Source organism: Pipistrellus hanaki (assembly GCF_964339955.1).
Source record: "Pipistrellus hanaki genome assembly, chromosome: 5".
NCBI classification, from domain to species: domain Eukaryota; kingdom Metazoa; phylum Chordata; class Mammalia; order Chiroptera; family Vespertilionidae; genus Pipistrellus; species Pipistrellus hanaki.
Genome location: NC_140507.1, coordinates 25,688,441 through 25,713,618, shown reverse-complemented (window position 1 = coordinate 25,713,618; position 25,178 = coordinate 25,688,441). Strand labels below are relative to the sequence as shown.

Below are 25,178 nucleotides of genomic sequence, written 5' to 3'. Positions count from 1 at the left end.
TTAAAGGCATGAAATACAACACAGCAATGTACAATGCACAAGGAACTGAACACAATTGTATTCACAATATTAATAACCCCAAATAAAGGTGACCACCAGAGAAAGGTAAATTAGAGAATAGGAGAGAAAGGAGAAGAACAAACAAAGAAAAAAAAAAAGGAGTGCAAAAATGAAATTGGGAAAAGTAAAGAAAAGTAAGAAAGAAAAGAGAGAGAATAAGAAAGAAGAGGGTAAAAACTATATATATGGGAAGAAAACTCCAATAGAAAGCCAGTAATCCTAATACATGCCAGCAACAAGTACCTGGAGATGAATGCAAACTACAAACAATAACTGATATCAAGTGAGGTGAGGGAAAACAGAAGCAAAAAACAAAAAGCAAAAGCAAAACAATCTCACAACAAGCATAAAAAATCGATATAATCAACAATCAAACAAACAAGAACACAAGGACAGATAGAAAAAAAAATTTGGATAGTGAAGAAAGAGGAGAGAAGGTGTGTATGAACTTGGAGCAGGGGATTGGAAATTAGGTATATAAGTAGGGTGAAATTTTAACAGGGGTAAAAAGAAGGAATAGGGAAAATCTAAAGCAGGAATAGGGTAAGAGAAACAGGACAACAAAAGGGGAAAAGTGAGGAAGAGAGTGATGGCATAAAGGTAAATTTGAGATAGAGTAAAATGATGCTAAAAGAAAGATGAAATAGAATGTGGAATACTAATCCCAAAGTAAAATAAAGAGAAAATAAAATGACACTTAAAAAAAAAGGTAAAATAGTAGTTGTAATAATACAGATTGAAAATAAAAATGTAATAATTAAAAAGGTAAAATGAAGTGAGGAAAAAAATTTAGTTTCTTAAGTAAAAGATGAAGAAAAAAGTGCAGTAATGAAGGTCATTAACTTCCTCTACGGTTCTGTTTGGCATGCCTGTTTCCTAGTCGGGACAGTATTGAAGTTCCCTGCATTCCACTGCTCCTCAGTGTTGTAAGTCAGTCCCGATTTTTAAGCAGGCAGTATGACTTTATTTCTTATATTCGTTTATTTGTGTTTACCTAAGAGTCAATTTGTGGTTCAACCTCTGGGTGGCGGTGTTCCTGGATTGACCTCTGGGTCTATAAGTCCTCTCTAGATAGTGTTTAGATTATGTTTTCCCTGTGGCACTTAATACCAGTTTGGGGGAGTGGGATGCCCCAGAACTGGTTCTCTGATGGTTATTCCCTGCTCTGATCCCCAGGTTCCAGAAAAACAACTTCTCCTGCATTCTCTTAGAGTGTCCCCAATTGGGTGATCCTATATGTTGGGTTTAGTAATCAGAAGCAAGGATTTAAAGAGGAAAAAATAAAAAAGAGAGGGGGGGGGGGAGGGAGAGCCAGAGTAAGTGTTCGAACTCCAAGGCTGCGCCCAAGTCTGTGCAGTCTTTTCTCCCCCTGGGTCTAAACAGCCGGCACACTTTTAAAATTTTTAGGCTGTCCTTTAGCACCCAGATCAAAATGGGTTGCTTTTTAGAGTTCCCTTCTGTTAGCAGCTCTGTGGACCCCCTTCCACATTCACGGATCATGCCAGCCCCAACAGCCACAGGTTTTCCTAGGCGCAGACTTCCCTCGGTCCTCCAGCTCCTGTGTGTGCATTTCTCTCTCTTGCTGGGACCTCAGACCTACCTTATCCCAGGAAAAATCTGACCTTTCCGTGAGGGAGTGTAGAGCTCCTCTGAATCCGTGTGCTTGTGCCACTTGGGGACTGGTGTTCTCAGGTTCACAGCTGTTCGGTGGGTGCAGTAGTTGTAGATTCCCAGGGATTTTCAGGCTTTCTATAACATCCACTTTCCCCTTCAAGATGGTCTGAGCCAGTCGCTCTGGGAGGCAACCCAGCAGCAGTGGGGGCTGCCTGATCAGGAGAGTCCCATCCAGCAGTCCCCCATAGTCTCCTGGAGTACAGCTGTCCCTCAACTCACCAACAAACACTCCCTGTGTGACCACACACTCTCTCTTTGTTTTCTCACTCACACACTATCTTGCAGTCTGCCTTCTCATCGGCAGCCATCTTCGATTAAGCTAGGTCTTGTTTTCTTATTCTTTTAACCTATCCTATGTCATTTGATTGGAAAATTTAGTCCATTTACATTTTAGTAATTATTGATAGGTATTTATTACCACTTTATTTTTTATAACTCTTTTCCTCTCTTTTCTTTCTTTTTCTTAAGAAAGACTAACATTTTTTTTGTAATGCTGGTCTGGTGGTAATGAACTCCATTAGCTTTTTCTTGTCTGGGAAGAGCTTCATTTCATATTCAGTTTTTAAATAATAGTCTTGCTGGGTAGAATAGTGTTGGTTGTAGGTTCTTGCTTTTTATCACTTTGAATATTTCATGCCAATCCCTTCTGACCTGAAATGTTTCTGTTAAGAAATCAGCTGACAGTCTTATAGGAGCTCCCTTGTAATTAACTGTCTTTTTCTTGCTGCTTTTAAGATTCTATCTTTGTCATTGACATTTGCCATTTAATTATGATGTGTCTTGGAGTGGGCCTCTTTGGGTTCATTTTGTTTATGATTCTGTGCTTCCTGGACTTATGTCTTTTCCTTCACCAGGTTAGGAAAGTTTTCAGTCATTATTTCTTCAAATAGGTTCTCAATCCCTTGCTGTCTCTCTTATCCTTCAGGTACCCCTATGATGTGGATGTTTTTATGCTTGACAATATCTCAGAGGTCTCCTAAGCTATCCTCATTTTTAAAAATTCTTTTTTCTTTTTGCTGCTCTGATTGGGTGTTTTTTGCTACACTGTCTTCCAAATTGCTTACTTGATCCTCTGCTTTATCTAACGTACTATTAATTCCTTCTAAAGTATTCTTTTTTTTTAAAAAGCAAGATTATTTTATTTATGCAAAGTTTTATTTTATTTATTTTTAATATATATATTTTTATTAAATTCAGAAAGGAAGGGAGAGAGAGAGAAACATCAATGATGAGAGAGAATCATTAACCAGTTGCCTCCTGCATGCCCCCTACTGTGGATTCAACCTACAACCCAGACATGTGTCCTAGACCAGAAATGAATCCAGGACCCTTCAGTCTGCAGGCTGACACTCTATCTACTGAGCCAAACCAGCTAGGGCTTGGCTGTACTTTTTTGTTATTTTTGGTTGGTTTCATGGAGGAGAGACATTAAAATTTCCATTTTCATTTATCCATGATTGGTAGAAATCCCACTTTTTGTTTAGTTATTGCAGGTATGTATAAAAGCTATGTTTATTTTTATTTTTAAGATAATCATCTCATTGAACTCTTTTTAGTTTTAATTAACTTTTTGTAATTTTCTGTGATTTTATGAGTAGGAAATTATATTATCTATAAATTTATCATCTAACATTATATTTTATTCTCTTTTCTAAAACGCACACATATTTCCTTATCTTGTTTTGACTAGGGTATCCAAGTCAGTATTGAATAAGTGTGACCTGAAGTGTCCTGCATTATGTTCATGATTTTTGATGGGAATAATTCTGGTGTTTTACTGCTTAAAATAAAGATGGCCATCGTTTTGTGATGTTTACCAAATTCTTATCAAATTTCTTTTTTAAAATTTTTTTTATAGATTAAGGTATTACATATGTGTCCTTATCCCTCCATTGCCCTCCGCTCATGCCCTCAACCCCTGGTGTCTGTGTCCATCGGTTATGCTTATATGCATGCATATAAGTCCTTTGGTCGATCTCAACCCCTGACCCCCACCCTCTTCTGCCTTCCCTCTGAGGTTTGACAGTCTGATTGATGCTTCTCTGTCTCTGAGTCTGTTTTTATTCATCATTTTATATTGTTCATTTATCAAATTTCTTTTAAGCATCTATCATAATGGTGATCTGGCAATATTTTATTTAGCATTTTTGGAAACTATTATATGAGATTTGCATAGATTCATTTTTGGAGGCTGTTAGTATCTTTGTCAGATTTTTAGGTTGGTTGGTAGTAATTGTAGGCCTTTCTCTTCAGCCATACTTGATGAAAAGTTTCATCTGTAGCTCAGAAGAACATCTAGTGTGACTGCTTACCAAATATGTAGGAATATGAAATTTGGATGTAGGTAAAATATATTATGTGATCAGACCAGGCATTAAACAAATTTAAGTAAAAAAAAAAAATGTATGGCCGAAACCGGTTTGGCTCAATGGATAGAGCGTCGGCTTGGGGACTGAAGGGACCCGGGTTCGATTCTGGTCAAGGGCATGTACCTTGGTTGCGGGCATATCCCCAGTAGGGTGTGTGCAAGAGGCAGCTGATCGATGACTCTCTGTCATCGATGTTTCTAACTCTCTATCTCTCTCCCTTCCTCTCTGTACAAAGTCAATAAAATATATATTTAAAAAAATGTATGTATAAAAGTCTAGGACCTTTCCAATGTGTGGTTTAGTAGCATCTAGAAAAAAATGGGTGTGAATTTTAGTTTTCAATCCATCATGACAGAAGTATATGATGTAACTGTTTAAGAATCAAATGCAGCCCTGGCTGGTGTGGCTCAGAGCATATTCCCATACAGCAAAAGGTGGCAGGTTCCACTACAGGTCAGGGCACATGCCCAGGTTTCAGGTTTGACCCCTAGTCAGAGTGCCTGCAAGAGGCAACCAACAATGTTTGTTTTACACATCAATGTCTTTCTCTCACTTTCCCTTGCGTTCTCTAAAAATCAATAAAATTTTAAAAGTGATTGACTTTTTAATTGACTTTTAGAGAGAATGGAAGGAAGGAGAGAGAAACATTGTTTAGCTGTCCCGCCCCCGCCCTCTCCCTCCCCCCCGCACACCCCTTACCAGAATCAAGCTTGAAACCCCAGGTATGTGCCCTAATTGGAAATGGAATCAGCAACCCTTTGATGCACAGGATAATGCCCAACCAACTGAGCCACACTGGCCAGGACCCAGGTGCAACTTTAGACTCCATTACTTGATATGTGGTATTTAGAATCCATGAATTAGATCGCCTCTTCTTGGATCTGATTTGGCCAACCTGGAGTATGACTTTAAGTTCTGAGGGCTACACTTTAAAGATGAAATAGAAAAATATTTTTAGAAAAAGGTAATTAAAAAAATTGGCACATGGTTATAAAAAAAAGTAAGTAAATATAGCATAGAATTAATTAGAGTGAAGATTCATGAAGAAAGATCTAAGACACTTTACTAGTATTATATATGATGCTTCGTCATGGAGAAAAACTAGTTCCTTAGCAATAGAAATTTGAGAAATTATGTAGTACTGTGTCATTGGTAAAGGGTTCAAGTAAAAAAAAATAAAGAATGATACATTAATACAAATAATTCCCTCTCTGTTAGACTTGTTTTGGAAACTTCATTAAACTATTTTATTAGATTAAAATTTCTGATGTCCAATCCTTTAGTTTTCATAAGTACAATATACTCCCAGGGAGTCATCTTAAGCACTAAGAAATCTTGCTTAAAGTATAATATTCTTTTGCTGACAAATGCTTAGTGAGCATATATTTACTGTTTTTGTTTGTTTGTTTGACCTCAAGATCTCCAACAGGAGGTTATGCATATGCCTAGAAATCTTTTGAACTTACAGTCTAAGACCAAGTTTGCTGGGAGAGCTTTATAATAATAATCTTGGCAATAGAACCCTAGCAAAAATCAGGACTTTATTTTTGCATCAAGTCCACTGAAAGTTGTACTTGTACATAATTTAAAAAACTAAAAATGCCTGAATTATGAGAAACTATAGATAATGCCATAAAATGGCAAAATAAAGTGTCAGAAAGAAAAGGTTCTGCTAAAGAAATATTTTGTTAATTCATGGTTTTAGTGCTTACCTAGTCATCTTATACAAAAGGAAAAAAATTTTGAGACTTTCTCATCTATGGGATTTCCAAATATCTCCTAAATATTTCTTTCCAACAAATCCCATTGTAATATTTGAGTAACTATTGCTTTCCCACAAATCAGTTATGCCTAAACTTATGGCGGCAGATGGTGGAACAAATTCTAGTAGATGAGTGCTACTTATTTTCTTTAAAATTAGACACCAGTGCCAGATTAAATAGAGAAGTGAGAAAAAAAAAAGGGAAGCCCAAAGTCTGAGAAGTGTGTGAAGGAGGAAGAGTTTTTGTCAAGATGAGTTTTTCCTTCTCTTCTCTTTCTAATCCCCCCCCACACATACTACCCTAGCTGCAGCTCAGAGCTCCTAAACACAGTGTAATTGGGAGCTTGATGCTAAAAGTTGGGGCCTTCCAGAAGCTGAGTACATCGTCTCCAGGAGTATTTCACCTAATGCTAAGGGAAAAGTGAAAATTATAAACTTTCACCCCAGAACAGGTTAGCTTGGTTAGCAACATAAAATTAAAATAAGGAAATGCAAATATTAACCTCTAGCACTAATTGTCTACAAATTGAAGCAGACGATTAGTTTTGGTACTGAAATTTAGTGAATAATAAATTTAATTTGTATCAGTTATTTCACATCCCAATGAAGATCTTCAAAGATGGCTATACCTATGACTCTACCTAATACTTCAATGTGCTGACATGCTTCCTGCTTTAATTTTATCCAAGACTTGATGTCAACAAGTTTTTGGTTCCTTAATTTAGAAAGACAAGTTGGATAGGGGCGTTTACTGCTTATATTACCTTATATTGCAGCCTACTCTTCTTCCTTGGAAAAGATAAGAGATGAGTTTGTGATGTTCCAGGGAGGTGATTTGTCTCCCCCACCCCCGCCATTTTAACCAGCAGTTAAAAAGTTATTTTAGAAATATTCAAACATACACTAGAGCGGAGAGAATAATGTAATTAACCCCCATGTATGCTGCATTCAGTTTCAATAATTAACAACATTCAGGCAGTTTTCTGGTCAGAAAATAGAAAGCCCTGAAAGCTTCCATTCTTGATTTGTAGTCAGCTTTTGTCTTTCAATTTTCATTCTTAAGACTTTGAATACTGCAGAGTATTAAAAGAAGGATTTGAGTGAGGAATTCAGTCTCTTTTTTCAGCTCGCCTCCATCTCAGGAAAAGCCACTGGTTGTAGGGTGCTAGGTAGATTTTGGAGGTATTATTTGTAGCTCACAGATGTTCTTTTTAATAGAACTGAACACTGTAGACTTTCTGTGCAGAAGACTGGCTTAAAAACAAAGATGAAGGCCCTTGCTGGGTAGCTCAGCTGGGTTGGAGTGGCTTCCTGATAAGCCAAGGTTGCAGGTTTGATCCCAGGTCAGGGCACATACAAGAATCAACTAAAGGCCAAAACCGGTTTGGCTCAGTGGATAGAGCATCGGCCTGCGGACTGAGGGGTCCCAGGTTCGATTCTGGTCAAGGACATGTACCTTGGTTGCGGGCACATCCCCAGTAAGGGGTGTGCAGGAAGCGGCTGATGGATGTTCCTCTCTCATCGATGCTTCTAGCTCTCTATCCCTCTCCCTTCCTCTCTGTAAAAAAAAAATCAATAAACTATATTTTTAAAAAAGAATCAACTAACGAATGCATAAATAAGTGGAACAAAAATCAATGTTTCTCTCTCAAATCAATAAGTAAGTAAAAAGGAAAAAAAAAGAAGATGGAGCAAGTATAGACATCTAGCCTGTTCTTACCCTGCCTCATTGCTGTTTTCAAAATATTCATGGAGTAGTTTCCTGGTCCACTCTGGACAGTATCTCAGTACTTCCTCTCTCCTCTACTTCTCACGTCCTGTTTGGGAATGAGTTGTCCACCTTTTTGAATGCCTGATACTTGATATTGACTGGTTCCTGGCCTCCTCTCCCTCCGGGGCGCTAGCACACACTCCCAGTAGGGTCTCCTGGGGAAAGAGAAACTGCTGACCCGCAAAAAAGCTGAACATAGAAGCGTAAGCCGTGAACTCTCCCACTTCGGTGCTTCACAAAGCGAGAGTCGGGAGGAAGCTTTAGGGAGGTTACTGCTCCCCTGGCTGGATGCCTCTGTTTACATCTTGGAGGCCCCTGGGGTTAGGCGGAGATGCCGGGGAGACTTTAACCCGCGCGGTGAGGCTGGGAGTCCAGCACGGAATGCACCACAGCACTAGGACTGGGGCTGCTGTTTTTTCGTAAGTCTCGAAGGGGTGCTCGTTCACGGCCACGGTTCCGCCTCTCCTCATCTCCGCAGGGAGGTTCCTCTCGGAGTTCCGCGCTCACGCGGGCATTTAGGGGGTCCGCGGTTCCCCGACTGAACGCTCGCCCTCTAACAGATGGCGAGAGAAGCCCACGGAGCTTAGTCCTGGTGACAAGCTGGCTTCAGGCGGAGTTTGTGGAGGCTAAGGCCGGGGCGGTCCCGGAGCCTTGTCCTAGGAGACGCCGATTAAGGGAAGCTGTGTTAGGTTCTCAGAGCGATTTCCTTGCCTGCGGGGCGCCCGCTGCCTGGGTACCGGGCGCGGTCCCAGCCCAGCGGGCAGGTTCTGGGGACGGCGCTTCCTCACTTGGGCCGGCTACGTCGTCTCTGCACCCCTAGGCGGCGCTGCGCTCCTCCGCACACGGCCCGCTCCGCTTCCCCAGACGGCTGCCAAGCCTCGGCTCCAGCCCGGCGCGCTCCAGCCGGCCGGTCCCGGGCAATCCCGGTACCCAGAGGGCGGGACGTCGGCGGTCTCTGCACCTCTAGGGAGTGCGGAGCATGGTCCCGGGCCATCGCTGGCGGAGCGAGGATGCCAGCAGGGAGGGTGGTGGGCTGGAGGGCGGCGGTGCTGTGGGTGTGGGTCTCCTGTGGCTGTGCCGCGGGACACCTCGAATACTCGGTGTCCGAGGAGACTCCGCGGGGAGTGGCCGTAGGCAATGTCACCGCGGATCTGGGGCTATCCGCGGCGGTTCTGTCCTTGCGGAACTTTCGCTTCCTTCCCAGCCACAGCGAGCCCTACTTCAGGGTGGATCTGGCCAGCGGTAGCTTGGTGGTCCGGGAGCCTGCGGACCGTGAACAGCTCTGCGGGGCCAAAGCTCCCTGCGTCCTGACCTACGAGCTGGTGCTGGAGGACCCGCTGGAGCTGCACACGATGCGCATCCACATCCTGGACGTCAACGACAACGCGCCCCTCTTCCCCGCCCGCGACGTGCGGCTGCACATCCCCGAGTTCCTGGCGCCGGGGGCCCGTTTTACCCTCCCCCGTGCCCAGGATGCCGACGAGGGGAGCAACGGGGCGCTAAGCTACAGTCTGAGTCCCAGCCACCACTTTCGCCTGGACGTGGGGCCGCGGGTCAACGACAGCAGCGAATTCCCAGAGCTGGTTTTGGAGAAAGCTCTGGATCGCGAGGTACGAGCCACCCACCGGCTGGTGCTCACCGCTCACGACCGCGGGCGGCCCGCGCGCTCCGGGGACGCGCAGGTCACCATCACTGTGGTGGACACAAACGACAATGCGCCTGCATTTGAGCGCGCGGTCTATCGCACCAAAGTGCCGGAGACTGTACCCCACGGTACCCTGTTATTCCGAGTTCAGGCCTCGGACCCGGATGAAGGCTCCAACGGGGAAGTCCGGTACTCCTTAAGCAACAGCACGCAGGCAGAGCTGCGGCACCTCTTTCACGTGCACCCTAGGAGTGGGGAGGTGCAAGTAGCGGCTTTGCTAGGTCCTTCGGAAACGCTGCTGGAGGCGTACGTCGAGGCGAGGGATGAAGGCTCCTTCGGTGGTCTAGCCAGCACCGCCAAGTTGCTGGTGGAAGTGACCGACGTGAACGACCACGCCCCGGAGGTGAGCCTGCTGACTCTCTCCAGTCCAGTTCCCGAGGGCACCGCCCCGGGCACAGTGATCGCTCTCCTCAGTGTAAGGGATGAGGACCTGGGTCCCAATGGCAAGGCCATCTGCAGCCTATCCAGCGGAGGCCCTTTCAAGCTGAAGGCTTCTTTGGACAATTACTACAGTTTGCTGACCGATGGGCCGCTGGACCGGGAGCAGGTCAGCGAATACCAGGTCCTGATCACCGCCTCAGACGGTGGCTCGCCACCACTCAGCACCCGCAGGACCCTGACCGTGTCAGTTGCTGATGTGAATGACAACACACCAAGTTTCCCTCAGCCTCAACAGGAACTTTTTGTGGCCGAAAACAATGGCCCCGGAGCCTCTCTAGGCCGCGTGTTTGCCCAGGACCCAGACGTAGGGAAGAATGGCCTTGTCTTCTATCAACTGTTGGATATGATCTCTGAAGGGCAGACAGCTGCTAGCTTGGTGGCCGTAGACTCATCCAGCGGGGCCATCACTGCCAAAACTTCCTTTGACTTTGAGCGGCTCAAGGAGGTTCACTTTCTAGTGGAAGCCCGGGATGGGGGCGTTCCTCCCAGAAGTGCAACCGTGACTGTGAACTTGTTTGTGGTCGATAGGAACGACAACGCTCCAGTCATCTTGTTTCCTGTGACCAGAAATGGCACCGTCCCCGTGGAAATCGTGCCCCGCTCTGCCAGAACTGGACACTTGATCACAAAAGTAGTAGCAGAGGATGCAGACAGTGGCTCCAATGCCTGGCTTTCCTACCACATCTCCCAGGCTTCCGACTCTAGCCTTTTCAGAATTTCTGCCAATACGGGGGAGCTCCGTACTGCTCGCTTAGTCCTTCCCACGGATGCAGTGAAGCAGAGGGTGGTGGTCGTGGTTCGGGATCATGGAGACCCGCCGCTCTCCTCCTCTGTCACACTGGGGGTGCTGTTGAGCAACTCTGTTCCCCAGGTCCTTCCAGACTTTGAAGATGCCTGGGAAACAGGAGGACACCTTTCTGCCCAGAACCTGTATTTAGTAATTGCTCTGGCCTGTATTTCCTTTTTATTTCTGGGCTGCTTACTTTTCTTTGTGTGTATCAAATTGAGCCAGAGCCCAGGTCATTGCTCTCAGAGCTGCCGTTGCTCTCCGGAGGAGCTGAGGAATGGAAGGAGGGTGACTTTGAATCCTTGCATGGCATCAGCCACAATAGATGTCACTACAGTGGAGAGACATTCTCAGACCTATCTCTATTGGGCCTCCCTGGGACGTGGTTCTGATAATAACAGTTTGCTGTGGCGTGGGGAGTACCGTGCTGCTGACCTGAGAGATCTGGCCACTGAGGTAGGACTGAATTTGCCAATATCCTGCATTCAGATTCGGAATAGGAAAGATCACGTAAATGTCAATGCCATGGTAAGTAAATTTTGTGGGATTTGATTTTCTTAGCCAGGAGATGACTGGCAGATGTTTTTAAATGTTTATTAGATGATCCTTTGGCAACATTGGATGCATTGAGTTGAACACTCCTGCTTAGTACTCCTTGTGCTAAGAATTGTTGGAGTATAAAAGTATTAAAAGACTGTTCTTGACCTCAAGGAGATTATAGTTTATTTTTGAGAAACAAGGGTAAGAAATTCAAACCCATTAAAGAACAATCAGAGTAATATAGCATGAAGATATAAAATAAGAAGCACCAAAATACCTAGTATAGATAATAAATGACCTGAAATGTTTTTAAATCATTCCCTTTAGAAATTTCTTTAAGAAATTACTTAAAACATATATCCCTTCATTCAAAAATTATTCTGAGTAAAAGATATGTAAGACATTTTTATACCTAAAGTGGGAATGAAAAGTATGTGAGTTTTTTGCATAGTACAAGCTTAATATCATGGAAGATGAAACATTTATTTAAACTTTACAATATATGAGTAAAAATGATGACAACCTAAAAAGATGTAAAAATACATTGAATGGATGTTCAAAGAGGGGAGAGAGAGAACATGAAAAAACATGTGGGCATGGTAGAGGGTATCAGAGAAGTCTTTGTGATAGAGATGGCATTTGAATTGATTCTTGAGTGACATACCATTTAGTAAAACGCAGCACAGGCTGCACTTTACATGAGTGCCTTTTTGGCAAAGTAGTCTTTTTTGAGAACAATACTTCACAACATAGCTAATAGCTTCACATATGCTATGAGTAAGTCCATAGAAATTACAAGCATGTCTCAGGACACCTATTTGTATTGATAGAAAGATGATGGCATTATTATGTATAGGACTTGACAACTTTTTGTTTGTGTTTTATTGATATACTAGAGAGCTGGTACACAAATTCGTGTGCAGGTGGGGTCCAGCCAGGCTGAATGGCCAGGCTGGCCTGGGGGAGGGGCTGAGGGTGGTTGACAGGCTGGCCCTGCCCCCTGGTCAAATTCTCAGGACAATTTGCATATTAGCCTTTTATTATATAGGATTTCACAAGGAAGATGAATAATTATTATGTCAAAATCGGGTGTTTTCGAAGGTACACTTACCATTCAAAGTCCATTCAACTTGGACTTACTATTCTTATTATTTTAGAAGCCAATATACTTAGAAATAAATAAATACGATATTTGAATGTTAAATTATTTAAATACTTCCATTTATCTTTAGTGCCTTTTGGCATTACAAAACTTTTTAAATGGAATGGTAATTGCGCTAGCAGTTTTACAATATTCTTTCTAACTTCTCACAGAAATCATGAATAGAAGGAAAGGTGTGCAGAAATTAGGGGGAATGGAAGATCCTTGTTTTACTGTTTCAGGTTATAAGGGGAAAAGTGGGCTATGTTATTTTCCTTCAAATAATGATATTAATTGCAAAAATAGATTTATACCATTATAATTTTGCATATTTAATATTCTCACAAGATATAATAAAATCCAGTACATATGATATGATAGTAAGTACTTGCTAAATGAATAATAAATTTGTGCATATATGAATTGGATGTTAACACTGTTCAGCATAGAAGGAAAAACTTTAATTTACGCTATATATATATATGTATATATATATATACTATTAGCTATATATATATACACATATACATATACATACACACACACACACACACACACACACACACACACACATATATATATAGCTAATAGTTTAAAGATCCTCTACACTAATAAAAGAGAAAGATACAAATTGACCATACCTCCACGAAGCTTACCAACAAATCAGGAGTGAGTAGAAATCTTTGGTGGGTTAATTTGCATATGCATATGCAGACACTGAGCGGCTGGAGATGGGGGCAGGATGCCTGCGTCATAGCCATGGTGATGACACAGATGTTTTGCACCACCTCAGCCGCTATATGGGCCTCTGGGCAGTGTGAGAAGGCAGAACGGCGGCTCCCGGCTGGAGGGAAGGCAGTGCCGGCAGCCAGGGGAAGGAAGGCCCATTCTTGCACAAATCTTCATGCACTGGGCCTCTAGCTTTTATATAATAATGAAACAACATAAAGGCATTTTATGATTCTAAAGCTAACATGAAAAACCTCAATGCTGTATTCTGTGGATAACAAAGTGATTAGTAAGAATGCACATCATTACATGTGAAATTTGCAATGAATTCAAATTAAATGCAATTAATTTAAAGGGAAAAATTGATGCATAAATGTTAATGTTTCAAGTATCATAGCACTTAATGCACAAACTCTCACCATTTATTTCTTTTATTTCATTTCTTTCTGTAACAAAGAGAGATTTGGATACAAGTAATGTTTATGAAGTTTGGGGGTCAGGAATGGTTTGAGAAACACATTTTGATTAGACTCAAAAGGCAATAAAAGTAAGTGATAGGAAAAACAAATGGATCTGGAAGTTAGAAGGAAAAACAGCTACTTAGAAGGAAAACTATAGCTGTCCCCATGACAAAATTTTTACTAATATGAGTGATTAAGTATCAGAAATATATTACTCATGCAGGCAGGAATATTGTGTCACACCATTCATCCAGTGGAACAGTCTTTTCCATCATTGTTGATATTGCACTTATTAAGCAGTACATTGTTTGTGGGTTGGATATTTCCTGATATATAAGGAAAGTGTGATGCAATAAAACATGGGTAAAGTAACTTGTATAAAGCTGGAGTAATAATTTTAATGTGTGCCTGAGTCATACAGGATCATATTGATTCATGAGCTTATAGTCTGTTCAAATTCTAAGCTTTTCTATCTTATTTTAGTTTAAAATACTAAAATCTATCAGTTTAAGAAAGTTCTGAAAAGATTTATATTTATGCCTTTTCTATTGATAATATTTACAGCTATAAAGAAAATTGGCACACTGTGCAACAAGCAGACAACATGTGTCTCATGTCAATTTTTTTCTGTTAAGATTCTTGATGAGCAATTTAATTTTTTTAGATAGTTATCTAAGATGGTGCCTCTGAGATAGAAATTTCTACTTAGAATTTAAAATCAATGTCACTGGAAAAATTTTAGATAATATTTTGTAACAAAACACACAGTGGTGTACAACTGAATTCATATTTGCACATGAACATATCTTTTTAAAGTATATTTTTATTGATTTCAGAGAGGGAGAGGAAGAGAGAGATAGAAACATTAGTGATGAGAGAGAATTATTGATTGGCTGCCTCCTGCATGTTGGATTGAGCCTGCAACCCAGGCATTTGCCCTTGACCAGAATTGAACCTGGGACTCTTTGATCTGCAGGCTGACACTCTATCTACTGAGCCAAACTGGCTAGGGTGAAAATGATATCTTGAACATACCAGTGTTATATTAGTGTATTGTTCTTCTAGAATTATGGTGTTTCTTTTGCAGGATATAGAGCATATAAGATATTTCCTCTTTGCAGTGTCATTTATTAACAAGTGGTAGAAAGTTTTTGTTTGTGTTCTTATTTGTTAACAATATTCCATAAGTAGACTTTTCCATCGGCTAGTTAGATGTTTCCTTATATTTATTTTAACTCTGAAGCTGATAACCACACGTTGAAAGTCCTGTAAGAAAGCATGGCATATGAAATATATTCAGATTTTAAAAAATACCATGTAGACAGTACAATAGTATTTGTTGTATAATAGAGAAATCTCAAATTATTAAAAAGGAAGAAAAGGGCATTATATAACTGAGTGGACAGAAGGAAAAAGTAATTCCTGGGAAAAGTGTGAGTGGGAAAGTTTTAATAACACGTCTGATAATATTAATGACCTATTGATTTTTGTTGTCTTCAGTATTTGCAGTAGAGGGAAACAGTAATATTTCAAAGACTAAAAACACTTAGTTGTGTTGGGATAAAGGTAGACTAAATCGCTAAAAGGTTTTTACGTTGCTCAAATGCATATGACGTGAATATCAGAAATAACATTTGGCAGCACGTCAAGTGAATATGGATCACAGTCTAGGATTTCAACTAAAGTATTATGGGAAGACTTGTGGGCAAGGATTATTCTATAAAATCTAAAGTAAACGATAAAAGTGATTACTCATGTTGTTCCTAATTTTAATTTATGAGATGAGGATGGTTTGGGATATTAATAAATTAATTACATGTCTCTTTTAAACTGCATTTATGAAGAAGAATTAGGATAATAATTTTCTCCTAAAGCTTTATAAACACAGAAGGTCATTATACATTTATTTGGAACTTGCCTTGGAATCTAGAAATGCATATGTAATCACAAAGTCTTCTGAGCTGCAGAGAAAGAGAAACACCTTTGTATCTCCCCTCAAATTCTTGGTTGTTCCCAGAGCCATCTGGTTGCCATCTACATTTATACTATTTTCATAGCAGAGCTCTAATGATAGACCCTCAAAAATGTACTCTCTGAACTCAGATGCATTAGGCTTATTCATTAATCTATTTGCACAAAAAATACAGCTATTTTATTTAGACCAAAACAATGTGCATACAAAATAAAACCAACCAATTAAGATATGTTATTAGTGGACTTTTGCATCTATATTCATCACTTGATATTGGCTTGTCATTTTCCTTTCTTATGAGGGTTTGGTATCAAGGTTATGCTGGCCCTATTAAACAAATTAGAAGTTTTTCTCTTCTCTAGAGGACATATTTGCTCAGATTGGTGAGATTTCTTTCTTAAATATTTATTTATTTATTAAAATATATTTTATTGATTTTTCACAGAGAGGAAGAGAGAGGAATAGAGTTAGGAATATCGATGAGAGAGAACCATCGATCAGCTGCCTCTTGCACACCCCCTACTGGGGGTGTACTCACAACCAAGGTACATGCCCTTGACTGGAATTGAACCTGGGACCTTTCAGTCCGCAGGCCGACGCTCTATCCACTGAGCCAAACCAGTTTTGGCACTTTCTTAAATACTTAGTGATATTCATTAGTGATACTCTGTGTTCTTTTAAGTTTTGTTTTTGGGAAAGTTTTAAATTATGATATCACATTTCTTTATTAATAAGAAATTTATTCATCTTCTTATTCTTTTTTTTCTATAAATTTTGTTTCTCCAGAAATAGGTTAGTTTTATCTAAAATTTCAAAGTTTGTTCTCAAGTTGTTTATAATGTCCTCTTGTAATCTTTTAAACATTTGAAGATCTGCAGTGATATTTTCCTCTCCAATTCTGATGTTAGCTATTGTCAAGTCTCATTTTTCTTGTGTGTCCAATATGCTACCAAAAATGACCCTTGAGTTTTTATTTATTTATTGTATTTTTCATTTTAAAAACTCTAACAATTGTTGTTCACATCTGCTATGAAATTTTTTTATCACTTCTTGCTCCCTTTAAATATTTTCAAGCTTGCTTTTTAATTTTTTAAGTGTATTAGATTTCCATCTGATAATCCTAGAGTCTAAAGCATGTTTCTCCTGTGTGCTGCTTCAGATGGCTTTTGACCACAGCTCCCTGTTTCTATGTGTGCCAGATTTTATTTTTGACTTGTAATGATCACCAACCTGAAAATAATATTTGCCAGGATATCCTGAGATCTTGAATGAAATTGCCTTCCTTCAGGACAGATTTTTATTTACATGTGAATACTACCAGTTGTAAACCACTTTAAACCAAGTTCAAGACTTGAGGGTCTTTGTCTACTTACACTACCATGTATACCCAGCTGAAAATCTGCAGGATGTACAGTTTATAGGATTTTTTTACTTTTCTATTTTCCTTATGTCCTGGTTGGTGCCCAGTCAAGCTCCCCAGCCGTTCTCCGGGCTAGAGGACAGGTGGATTTAGTTTTGGTATAACATCACTTGCAGAGTGTAGTCCTTGGGGTTCCCAGTTAATATAGATACTGTAAGACTCCTTTATCTCATGTATGTCCTGATCCTTAATTTCTATCACCCTCCCCCTTCAAGTTCTAAACTTACGTCCAACTTTGTGTCAGCAAATAGTTTTAGAACAAAAAGGAAGTTTAATATTCTGGTCCCCTCTCTGTGTTTAAATTCCCACCAGAATTTGTCCTCACAGTTCCCCATTATCTTGTCAGATTTTTCAGTGCTTTTAAGATAATTGTTTTAATATTTTATCCAGAATATTTAGGTGCTTTCAGTAGGATGGCTGCTCTGAATAATTTAATTGCCATTACCTGAAATTCCCTATCATACAGTTTTATCATCAGCAGATTACATCTAATTAACATAGAAATGCTTCTATGCATGTTTTAAAATATTTGAATCATTTTTCCTTTGAAAACAGCAGTATCTTAATTTTATCCCCAACCCTGATGGGGAGATTTAAATCACATTATTAATTTTAGAAAACAATGATTCAGAGATCATATTTACTATGAAATACTTAATCCCTGAACCAAGAGAGCATATACTTTCTGTAAAACATTCAGAGATAATAAAATTGTATTTGTAGATTTACTTGACATAAAACAATTTCTACATTTCTCTAGTCATTCTATTTAATGTATTTTTTTTAGCACAAGTCACACAAAATGTGGAGACAAATAATTTATAATCCATAACAAGATATCCAACAACAAACAAGTCAACCATCAATTATGATATAATCAGTTTTGAGCTATAATTGAAACAAATACATACTCTCCAGGAAGCACAGAAGGGAAGCAACTGATTTGGCATGGTGTTTGATGAAGAGTGGGGCAGGTAAGGAAATCTTTCCATGTAAGATGTCTGTTTAGCAGAATGCTAATGGACAATTTAGGGAGCATGGAAATAGAGTTGAGAATGAACATTTCAGGCAGATCAAAAGCCCTAAAGGCCTACAGAATTGAGAAGGCATAAAAAAAAGTTGAAAATGATTTTATTTGACCAGAGCATGTTATAAACATATAAGGAGAGAAGAAGCTGAAGCTAGAAAGCTACATAAGAATCAGGTTAAGAAGATTCTTCATTGCAATGCTTAGGATTTTAAATTTTTACCATGAAGAAGTAGGGAGCCAGAAAGGATGAAAAAATATCTAAAGATAAATTTCCCATTGAAGAGTACCACATGACCATTGCAGACATCTTGGGGAAAGAAATTATGCGTAACCCCAATATCCAAGTACAGTTACAAATATATGTTTCTATGGCTTCTTTTAAAAAACAAAACAAAACACAAAAACATGTTCCATGTATATTTTTTAAATTAGTTGTAATTATATAGAAACTAGAGGCTCAGTGCATGAAATTTGTGCACTGAAGGGGAGGGTGTCCCTTAGCCCAGCCTACGCCTTCTTACAGTCCAGAGGCTCTTGCAGTCCGGATCCTTTGCTCCTTACCACCCGCCTGCAGCGGGCAGCTCCTACATTGAGTGTCTGCCCTCTGATGGTCAGTGCACATAATAGTGACTGGTCACTCCACCAGTCATTCAGTCATTTGATCAATTTGCGTATTAGCGTTTTATTATATAGGATATATTGTGTTTTATTATAAAGTTAATTTATCTTTATTATAGAATACTAGAGGCCCGGTGCACAAAATTCGTGCATTGGGGGTGGGGGGGTTGTCCCTCTGCCCAGCCTGTACCCTCTCCAATCTGGGACCCTTTGGGGAATGTCCGACTGCCAATTTAAGCCCTATCTCTGCAGGCCTAAACTGGCAGTTGGACATCCCTCCACAATCTGGGACTGCTGGTTCCTAACCACTTGCCTGCCTGTCTGCCTAATTGTCTAACTGCTCTCCCCTGCAGGCCTGATTCCCTCCCAACTGCCCTCCCCTGCAGGCCTGGTCACCCCCAACTGCCCTCCACTGCTGGCCATCTTGTGGCCACGTGGGGGTGGCCATCTTGTGACGGCCATCTTGTGACGATGTGGGGGTGGCTATCTTGTGATGACGTGGGGGCGACCATCTTGTGATGTGAGGGTATGAGGGTCAATTTGCACATTTTCTCTTTATTATATAGGATAGTGAAATTTAGGAAAGCATCTACATTTTAAATTCATGCTCTTTCCTCACTAAATATTGTTACATAAGGTCTTATGTTATTATAAACTCTTTATCAGCACAATTTTAATGACTACATACACTCCACTAATGATATTATTATAATTTGAATTATTTCTAGACTTAAAAATATGAATACATAAATTGTTTACATTAATATATATGTGCATTAAGAATGGTGAACTATGATAAGAAAAATGAATAATAAACTACAAAAACAGACCTCACACAGAAATAAGCATTTATATAGGAAAAAATTAGTAATGGCCCAAATGAAGACATCCAAACTTACTAACAATAAAACAAGTGAAAATAAAAAGACGTTTTTCCTGCCAAGCCAGTGTGGACCAGTGGTTGAGTGTTGAACAATGAACCAGGAGGTCATGGTTTGATCCTGGTCAGGGCACATGCCTGGGTAATGGGCTCAATCCCCAGTAGTGGGTATACAGGAGGCAGCTGATCAATGATTCTCTCTCATCATTGATGTTTAAATCTCTCTCTCCCTCTCCCTTCCTTAAAATATTAAAAAAGAAGATATTTCCTCATTCCTATAGAGCAGTGTTTCCCAAACTTCTCTCATGATGAGAATCACCTGGTGGAGTTGTTAAAACACAGATTCCTGAATCCCAACCAAGAAGTGCTAAACTAGAATTTTTGAGAACATATAGGTAAAATTGCATACCTAACTTAGTGCTCTGTATATAACATCTGTCTTAGAGCACTAGTTAAGTATGCAATTTTACCTATATGTTCCCAAAAATTCTAGTTTAGCACTTCTTGGTTGGGATTCAGGAATCTGTGTTTTAACAACTCCACCAGGTGATTCTCATCATGAGAGAAGTTTGGGAAACTGCTATAGAGATTGGTAAAAATTATGAAAACTGACAATATTCAAGCTTAAAGTTTTATAAAATAAACACTTGCAATGAATGTGAAATTGTAGACCCTTTGAAGGAAGTTTGATAATACCTATTAAAATTTAAATATACACTTGGATCCATAATTCCTATTATGCATGGATCCTACAAAACAATGCCACAGTATATAAACTAAAAGTACAAAGATGATTGTTATAACATTATAATATAGGAAACATTTGTAAACAACATAAATGTCTAAGGGAATTTGTTTTTTAAAATATTACATATAAGGAGGATCCAAGATGGCTGCTCGGGTATACACCTAGCCGCAGCAGCTCACAACAATTTCAAGGGAATACAACTAAAATGTAGAGTGGACATTGCCCAGAGCTACAGGTAGTCGACTGACTGAAAACTCTACAATAGGAAGGAGGGAGAAAACCAGAAGGAAAATCAGAGGAGCTGAAAAAAAGCCTAAGGTACGGAGACATGCTGCGCGCTCGCACGCACGCGCGCACGGAGAGGTCGCAGCCGGAGAGGAGGAGAGGGCTGGGTGCTGCCTGGCGTTCCCTAGCAGGAAGGAAATAGAACCCCCAGCCTGGGCTGAACCCCCGAACCGGCAGCGCTGAGCCCCAAGATATGTGCCAGACCCTGGGGACCCAGGCTCCGGCAGGGGGAGACAATCCCGGGGGACGGCGAAATGCGGGGCCCCCGGAGTCACGCACACATGGCGCGCAGAGGACTGAATGTTGACTCTGATGCTGGATTACCCTAGCCGGAAGAAACAAAGCCTCCGGCGGCAGCTCTGAGCCTCAGTCCAGACCACCCCGAACTCCAGGTCTGGGCCAGTCCCTGGGGACCCAGGCTCGGGCAGGGGGAGACGGAGCTGTGAGGTGGAGTCCTGGGAGCGCGGCGAAAGGCCGAGCCCCCGGAGTCGCGCACACTGTGCGCAGAGGACAGTCTGTTGACTCTGATCCTGGACTCCCCTAGTGGGAGGGAGAAAGAAAGCTCCAGACTGGAGGAACGCCACGAGGAGCAGGAGCCCCTGCCGGACACCGGCCAGCCGGGCGCCAGCAAGGAGCCGGGCGACGGGGCCCCCAGTGGGGGGGGTGCCCCTGAGCCTTCGACTGCTTAGCGCTGGCAACGGCGCCAAGGACGGGGGCTGCTTCCTGGGCGGCGCCGACCCCGGCAACAGGCTGGAGCAGCGCGGGAGCCCACGGAGAACAAAGGGGTGCCACAGGCCAACCTGCTGAGCTCCCAGGACAAGGAGGAAGAAACCAAAGAAGTTCTCAATGTGAAGAAATCAAGTGAGAGCAAATGATAGTAAAATTACTTAAGAAAGAATACAAAGAAGATCTTGAAAAATCAAAGACTAAGTCAGAACTCAACGCACCAGCCAACATTGCAACATAAATGCGTTTTGTTTTTTTTTTAAAAAAGAAAAAAAAAAGGAGAAAAAAGGGACAGAATGTTGGAACAGCGGCGACCAGGCCTAGAGTGGCCAGGCACAAGACAGTGGCAGCTGGGCCCGGAGCAGCAGTGGCCAGGCCCCAGAGCAGCAGCAGCCAGAACAAGAGCATCAACGGCCAGCACTGGAGCAGCCAGACCTGGGGCAGTGGCAGCCAGGCCTGAGGCAGAGGCGGCCAAGCCCAGGGTGGCCAGTCCAGGAACACCCAGACACGGAGTGGCTGGGCCCGGAGAAGCCCGGTCCAGAGCAGCCGGGTTGGGAGCAGCCAGGCCCAGAACAGCAGTAGCCAAGCACGGAGCATCCAGGCTGGGAGCGGCCAGGCTCAGAGCAGCCGGGTCGGGTGCGGCCAGGCCCGGAGCAGCGGCGGCCAGGCTGGGAGCGGCCAGGCCCAGAGCAGCTGGGTCTGGTGTGGCCAGGCCTGGAGCAGCGGCTGCCAGGCTAGGAGCGGCCAGGCCCGGAGCAGCAGCTGCCAGGCTGGGAGCAGCCAGGTCCGGAGCAGCCGGGTCTGGTGTGGCCAGGCCCGGAGCAGCGGCTGCCAGGCTGGGAGCGGCCAGGCCCAGAGCAACAGCTGCCAGGCTGGGAGCGGCCAGGCCCGGAGCAGCTGGGTCTGGTGTGGCCAGGCCCGGAGCAGCGACTGCCAGGCTGGGAGCGGCCAGGCCCGGAGCAGCCGGGTCTGGTGCGGCCAGGCCCGGAGCAGCAGCTGCCAGGCTGGGAGCGGCCAGGCCCAGAGCAGCCGGGTCTGGTGCGGCCAGGCCAGGAGCAGCGGCTGCCAGGCTGGGAGCGGCCAGGCCCGGAGCAGCCGGGTCTGGTGCGGCCAGGCCCGGAGCAGCGGCTGCCAGGCTGGGAGCGGCCAGGCCCGGAGCAGCGGCTGCCAGGCTGGGAGCGGCCAGGCCCGGAGCAGCCGGGTCTGGTGCGGCCAGGCCCGGAGCAGCGGCTGCCAGGCTGGGAGCGGCCAGGCCCGGAGCAGCTGGGTCTGGTGCGGCCAGGCCCGGAGCAGCGGCTGCCAGGCTGGGAGCGGCCAGGCCCGGAGCAGCAGCTGCCAGGCTGGGAGCGGCCAGGCCCGGAGCAGCCGGTCTGGTGCGGCCAGGCCAGGAGCAGCGGCTGCCAGGCTGGGAGCAGCCAGGCCCGGAGCAGCAGCTGCCAGGCTGGGAGCGGCCAGGCCCGGAGCAGCCGGGTCTGGTGCGGCCAGGCCAGGAGCAGTGGCTGCCAGGCTGGGAGCAGCCAGGCCCGGAGCAGCGGCTGACAGGCTGGGAGTGGCCAGGCCTGGAGCGGCCGGGACCGGAGCAACCGGTCCCAGAGCAGCCGGGTCGGGTGCGGCCAGGCCTGTAGCAGCAACAGCCAAGTCCAGAGCAACTAGGTCGGGAGCGGCAGTGACCAGACCCGGAGCAGCTGGTTGTGGAACGAACCAGAGCAACAGAGGCCAGGCCCGGAGCAGCCAGGCCCGAAACAGCTTGCTCCTCGCCTGTACCTGCCCACAGCTGCCTCTCAGACATGGCTGGAAACTTTTGCGGGAACTTGAGGGTCTGCTGAATCAAGTGATGAAGGCTTAGATCTGGATGTGTTGAGTTAGTATAGCGCTGGGGTGTTGATCTGTGAGTGCCTTGGGTGGGGCCTGGATGAGGCTGGTTGACCTATTTGAAAATGTCTTTTGTGTGAAGTGTATCATTGGGCATGTGGAGGTATTATTGATATGAGAAAATGCTAAGTAACAGATTTACTATCTGAAAAGGGATTTACTATCGGGGAAAGGGAGGGAGGAAGAGACTGAACATAAACTGTGCACCTATGGATGAGGACAATGGGGGATGGGGAGGGGGCAGAGGGTGGGGTGGGAACCTGGTGGAGGGAGGAAGAAATGAGGAACCTTTGTAATAATATGAACAATAAAGATTGATTTAAAAAAAATAAAAATAAAATAAAAAATAAAATAAAATATTACATATAGCCAGTTTTGCTCAGTGGATAGAACATTGGCCTGTGGATCAAAGAGTTCTGGGTTCTACTCAAAAGGTCCTGGGTTTGATTCCAGTCTAGGACATGAACCTTGGTTGCAGGCTCCTACCTGGCTTGGGCCCTTGTTGGGGCTTGTGCAGGAGACAACCAATCGATGTGTTTCTCTGACACGGATGTTTCTCTCTGTCTTTCCCTGAAATCAATAAAGATATTTTAAAAATAATAAATGTTATCTACAGTTGTTCACTTTTCTTATCACTCTGTGTCAATAAAAATTTCAATGGGATTATTATTTTACCTTAACATGACAACCTTCTTCCCTAAAATTTACCTCTAAGAATAGCATCAGAAAGTGGACATGTTTCTTTCTTTCTTTCTTTCTTTCTTTCTTTCTTTCTTTCTTTCTTTTTTAAAAAAATATATTTTATTTATTTTTTACAGAGAGAAAGGGAGAGGGATAGTTATAAACATCAATGAGAGAGGAACATTTACCAGCTGCCTCATGCACACCCCCTACTGGGGATGTGCCCGCAACCAATGTACATGCCCTTGACCCGAATCGAACCTAGGACCTCTCAGTCCGCAGGCTGACACTCTATCCACTGAGCCAAACCAGTTTTCACAGGACATGTTTTCTTTTAGAATGTAGTGCAATTGTCTGGTCCTAACTTATCTCTGCAATTTAGATTCTGACAGTATAAGTTAAGGCAATGTTTTTTTCTTTATAAAACCTGAGATTTCAAAATAACAAAAGAATAGAGAAAAGGTAAAAATAAATGGGAAATACAGTGCAATAACATATTACCCAAAGGTTAGGTTCCAAAGTAAGTGCGTATGGTGAATATATATTTAAGTAATAATAAGCTTGAAAAATCACATAAATGTTTCCAAGTACAATTTTCCTAGTTGCATTGGTACAACTCTACCAGGAAATTATTGTGTGCACTAAAGCTTGAAAACAATTAGATTTATCTAAATCCAGTAACAATATAAATGTCTATATCTAGACATTCAAACTTTTTTTGCCTATAAGATAAATGGGAATTGTTGGAAAATTATATAGTTCTCTTGCTTGTCTACAGGGTTTAATCTAATCACTTTTTTTCATTGAGATATAATTGACATATAACATTATATTTATTTCACGTGTACATCATATTGATTCAATATCTATATGTATCTATATCTATATCTATAGATATAGATATAGCAAAACGACCATCAAAATCAATTTAGTTAGTATCCATCACCACACAATTACATTTTTTTTTCTTGTGATGAGAAATGTTAAGGCTTACTCCTTTAGCAACTTTCAAATAAATAATACTAGTACAGTATGATTAGCTATGGTCACCATGTTGGACATTACTTACTTATTTATGAATGGAAGCTTTCCTGAGTTCCTGATTTTATGAATGGAAGTTTGTACCTTTTGACCACATTTTATCCATTTTGCCAAGTCCTCACATCCCTCTGGCAATCTGTTCTTTGTATCTGTGAGTTCAGATATTTGATGTTGGCTCAATAATCTTGATGAATATGAAAATATTTCTTTAATAATAATTGAATTTGATGACATACGTGAAAGCATTTAGCTCTGGGATTGTCACATACTAAATAGTAATGAATGTTTAATGAATTGGAATTTAAATCTTGCTTCATTAGATCAACATATAAGAGTTTTAAAAATAGTTATTATGAAGAAGAATGTGATTACTTGCTTCTGTATTTTCAAGTTGGCATTTCCTGTTGTAACACTATTAAATATCTCTGTGAGTCTTGTCAAAAGACTTTTGGGGTGGGGGTGAGG

General features: G+C 42.4%; 3 protein-coding genes across 3 annotated transcripts in view; all 3 read left to right on the top strand.

Annotated features, from left to right (window-relative positions):
* The window catches only part of LOC311623145 (protocadherin alpha-8-like), a 48,379-nt gene extending 40,015 nt beyond the window's left edge, over positions 1–8,364 (top strand). The window contains exon 2 of the mRNA XM_084884970.1: positions 7,538–8,364. Coding sequence (XP_084741096.1) covers positions 7,538–7,696 — 159 coding nt within the window. The 3' untranslated portion in view covers positions 7,697–8,364. The remainder of the gene's footprint in view (positions 1–7,537) is intronic.
* The window catches only part of LOC311622553 (protocadherin alpha-2-like), a gene marked incomplete at its 3' end in the record, with an annotated part of 140,560 nt that overhangs the window by 74,490 nt on the left and 40,892 nt on the right, over positions 1–25,178 (top strand). The window lies entirely within an intron of this gene.
* Positions 8,647–11,121, top strand: PCDHAC1 (protocadherin alpha subfamily C, 1; the record flags this gene model as incomplete). The annotated part of the gene is made up of 1 exon (XM_084884971.1): positions 8,647–11,121. One exon carries the CDS (start codon positions 8,647–8,649, stop codon positions 11,119–11,121), a length of 2,475 nt encoding a protein of 824 aa, XP_084741097.1.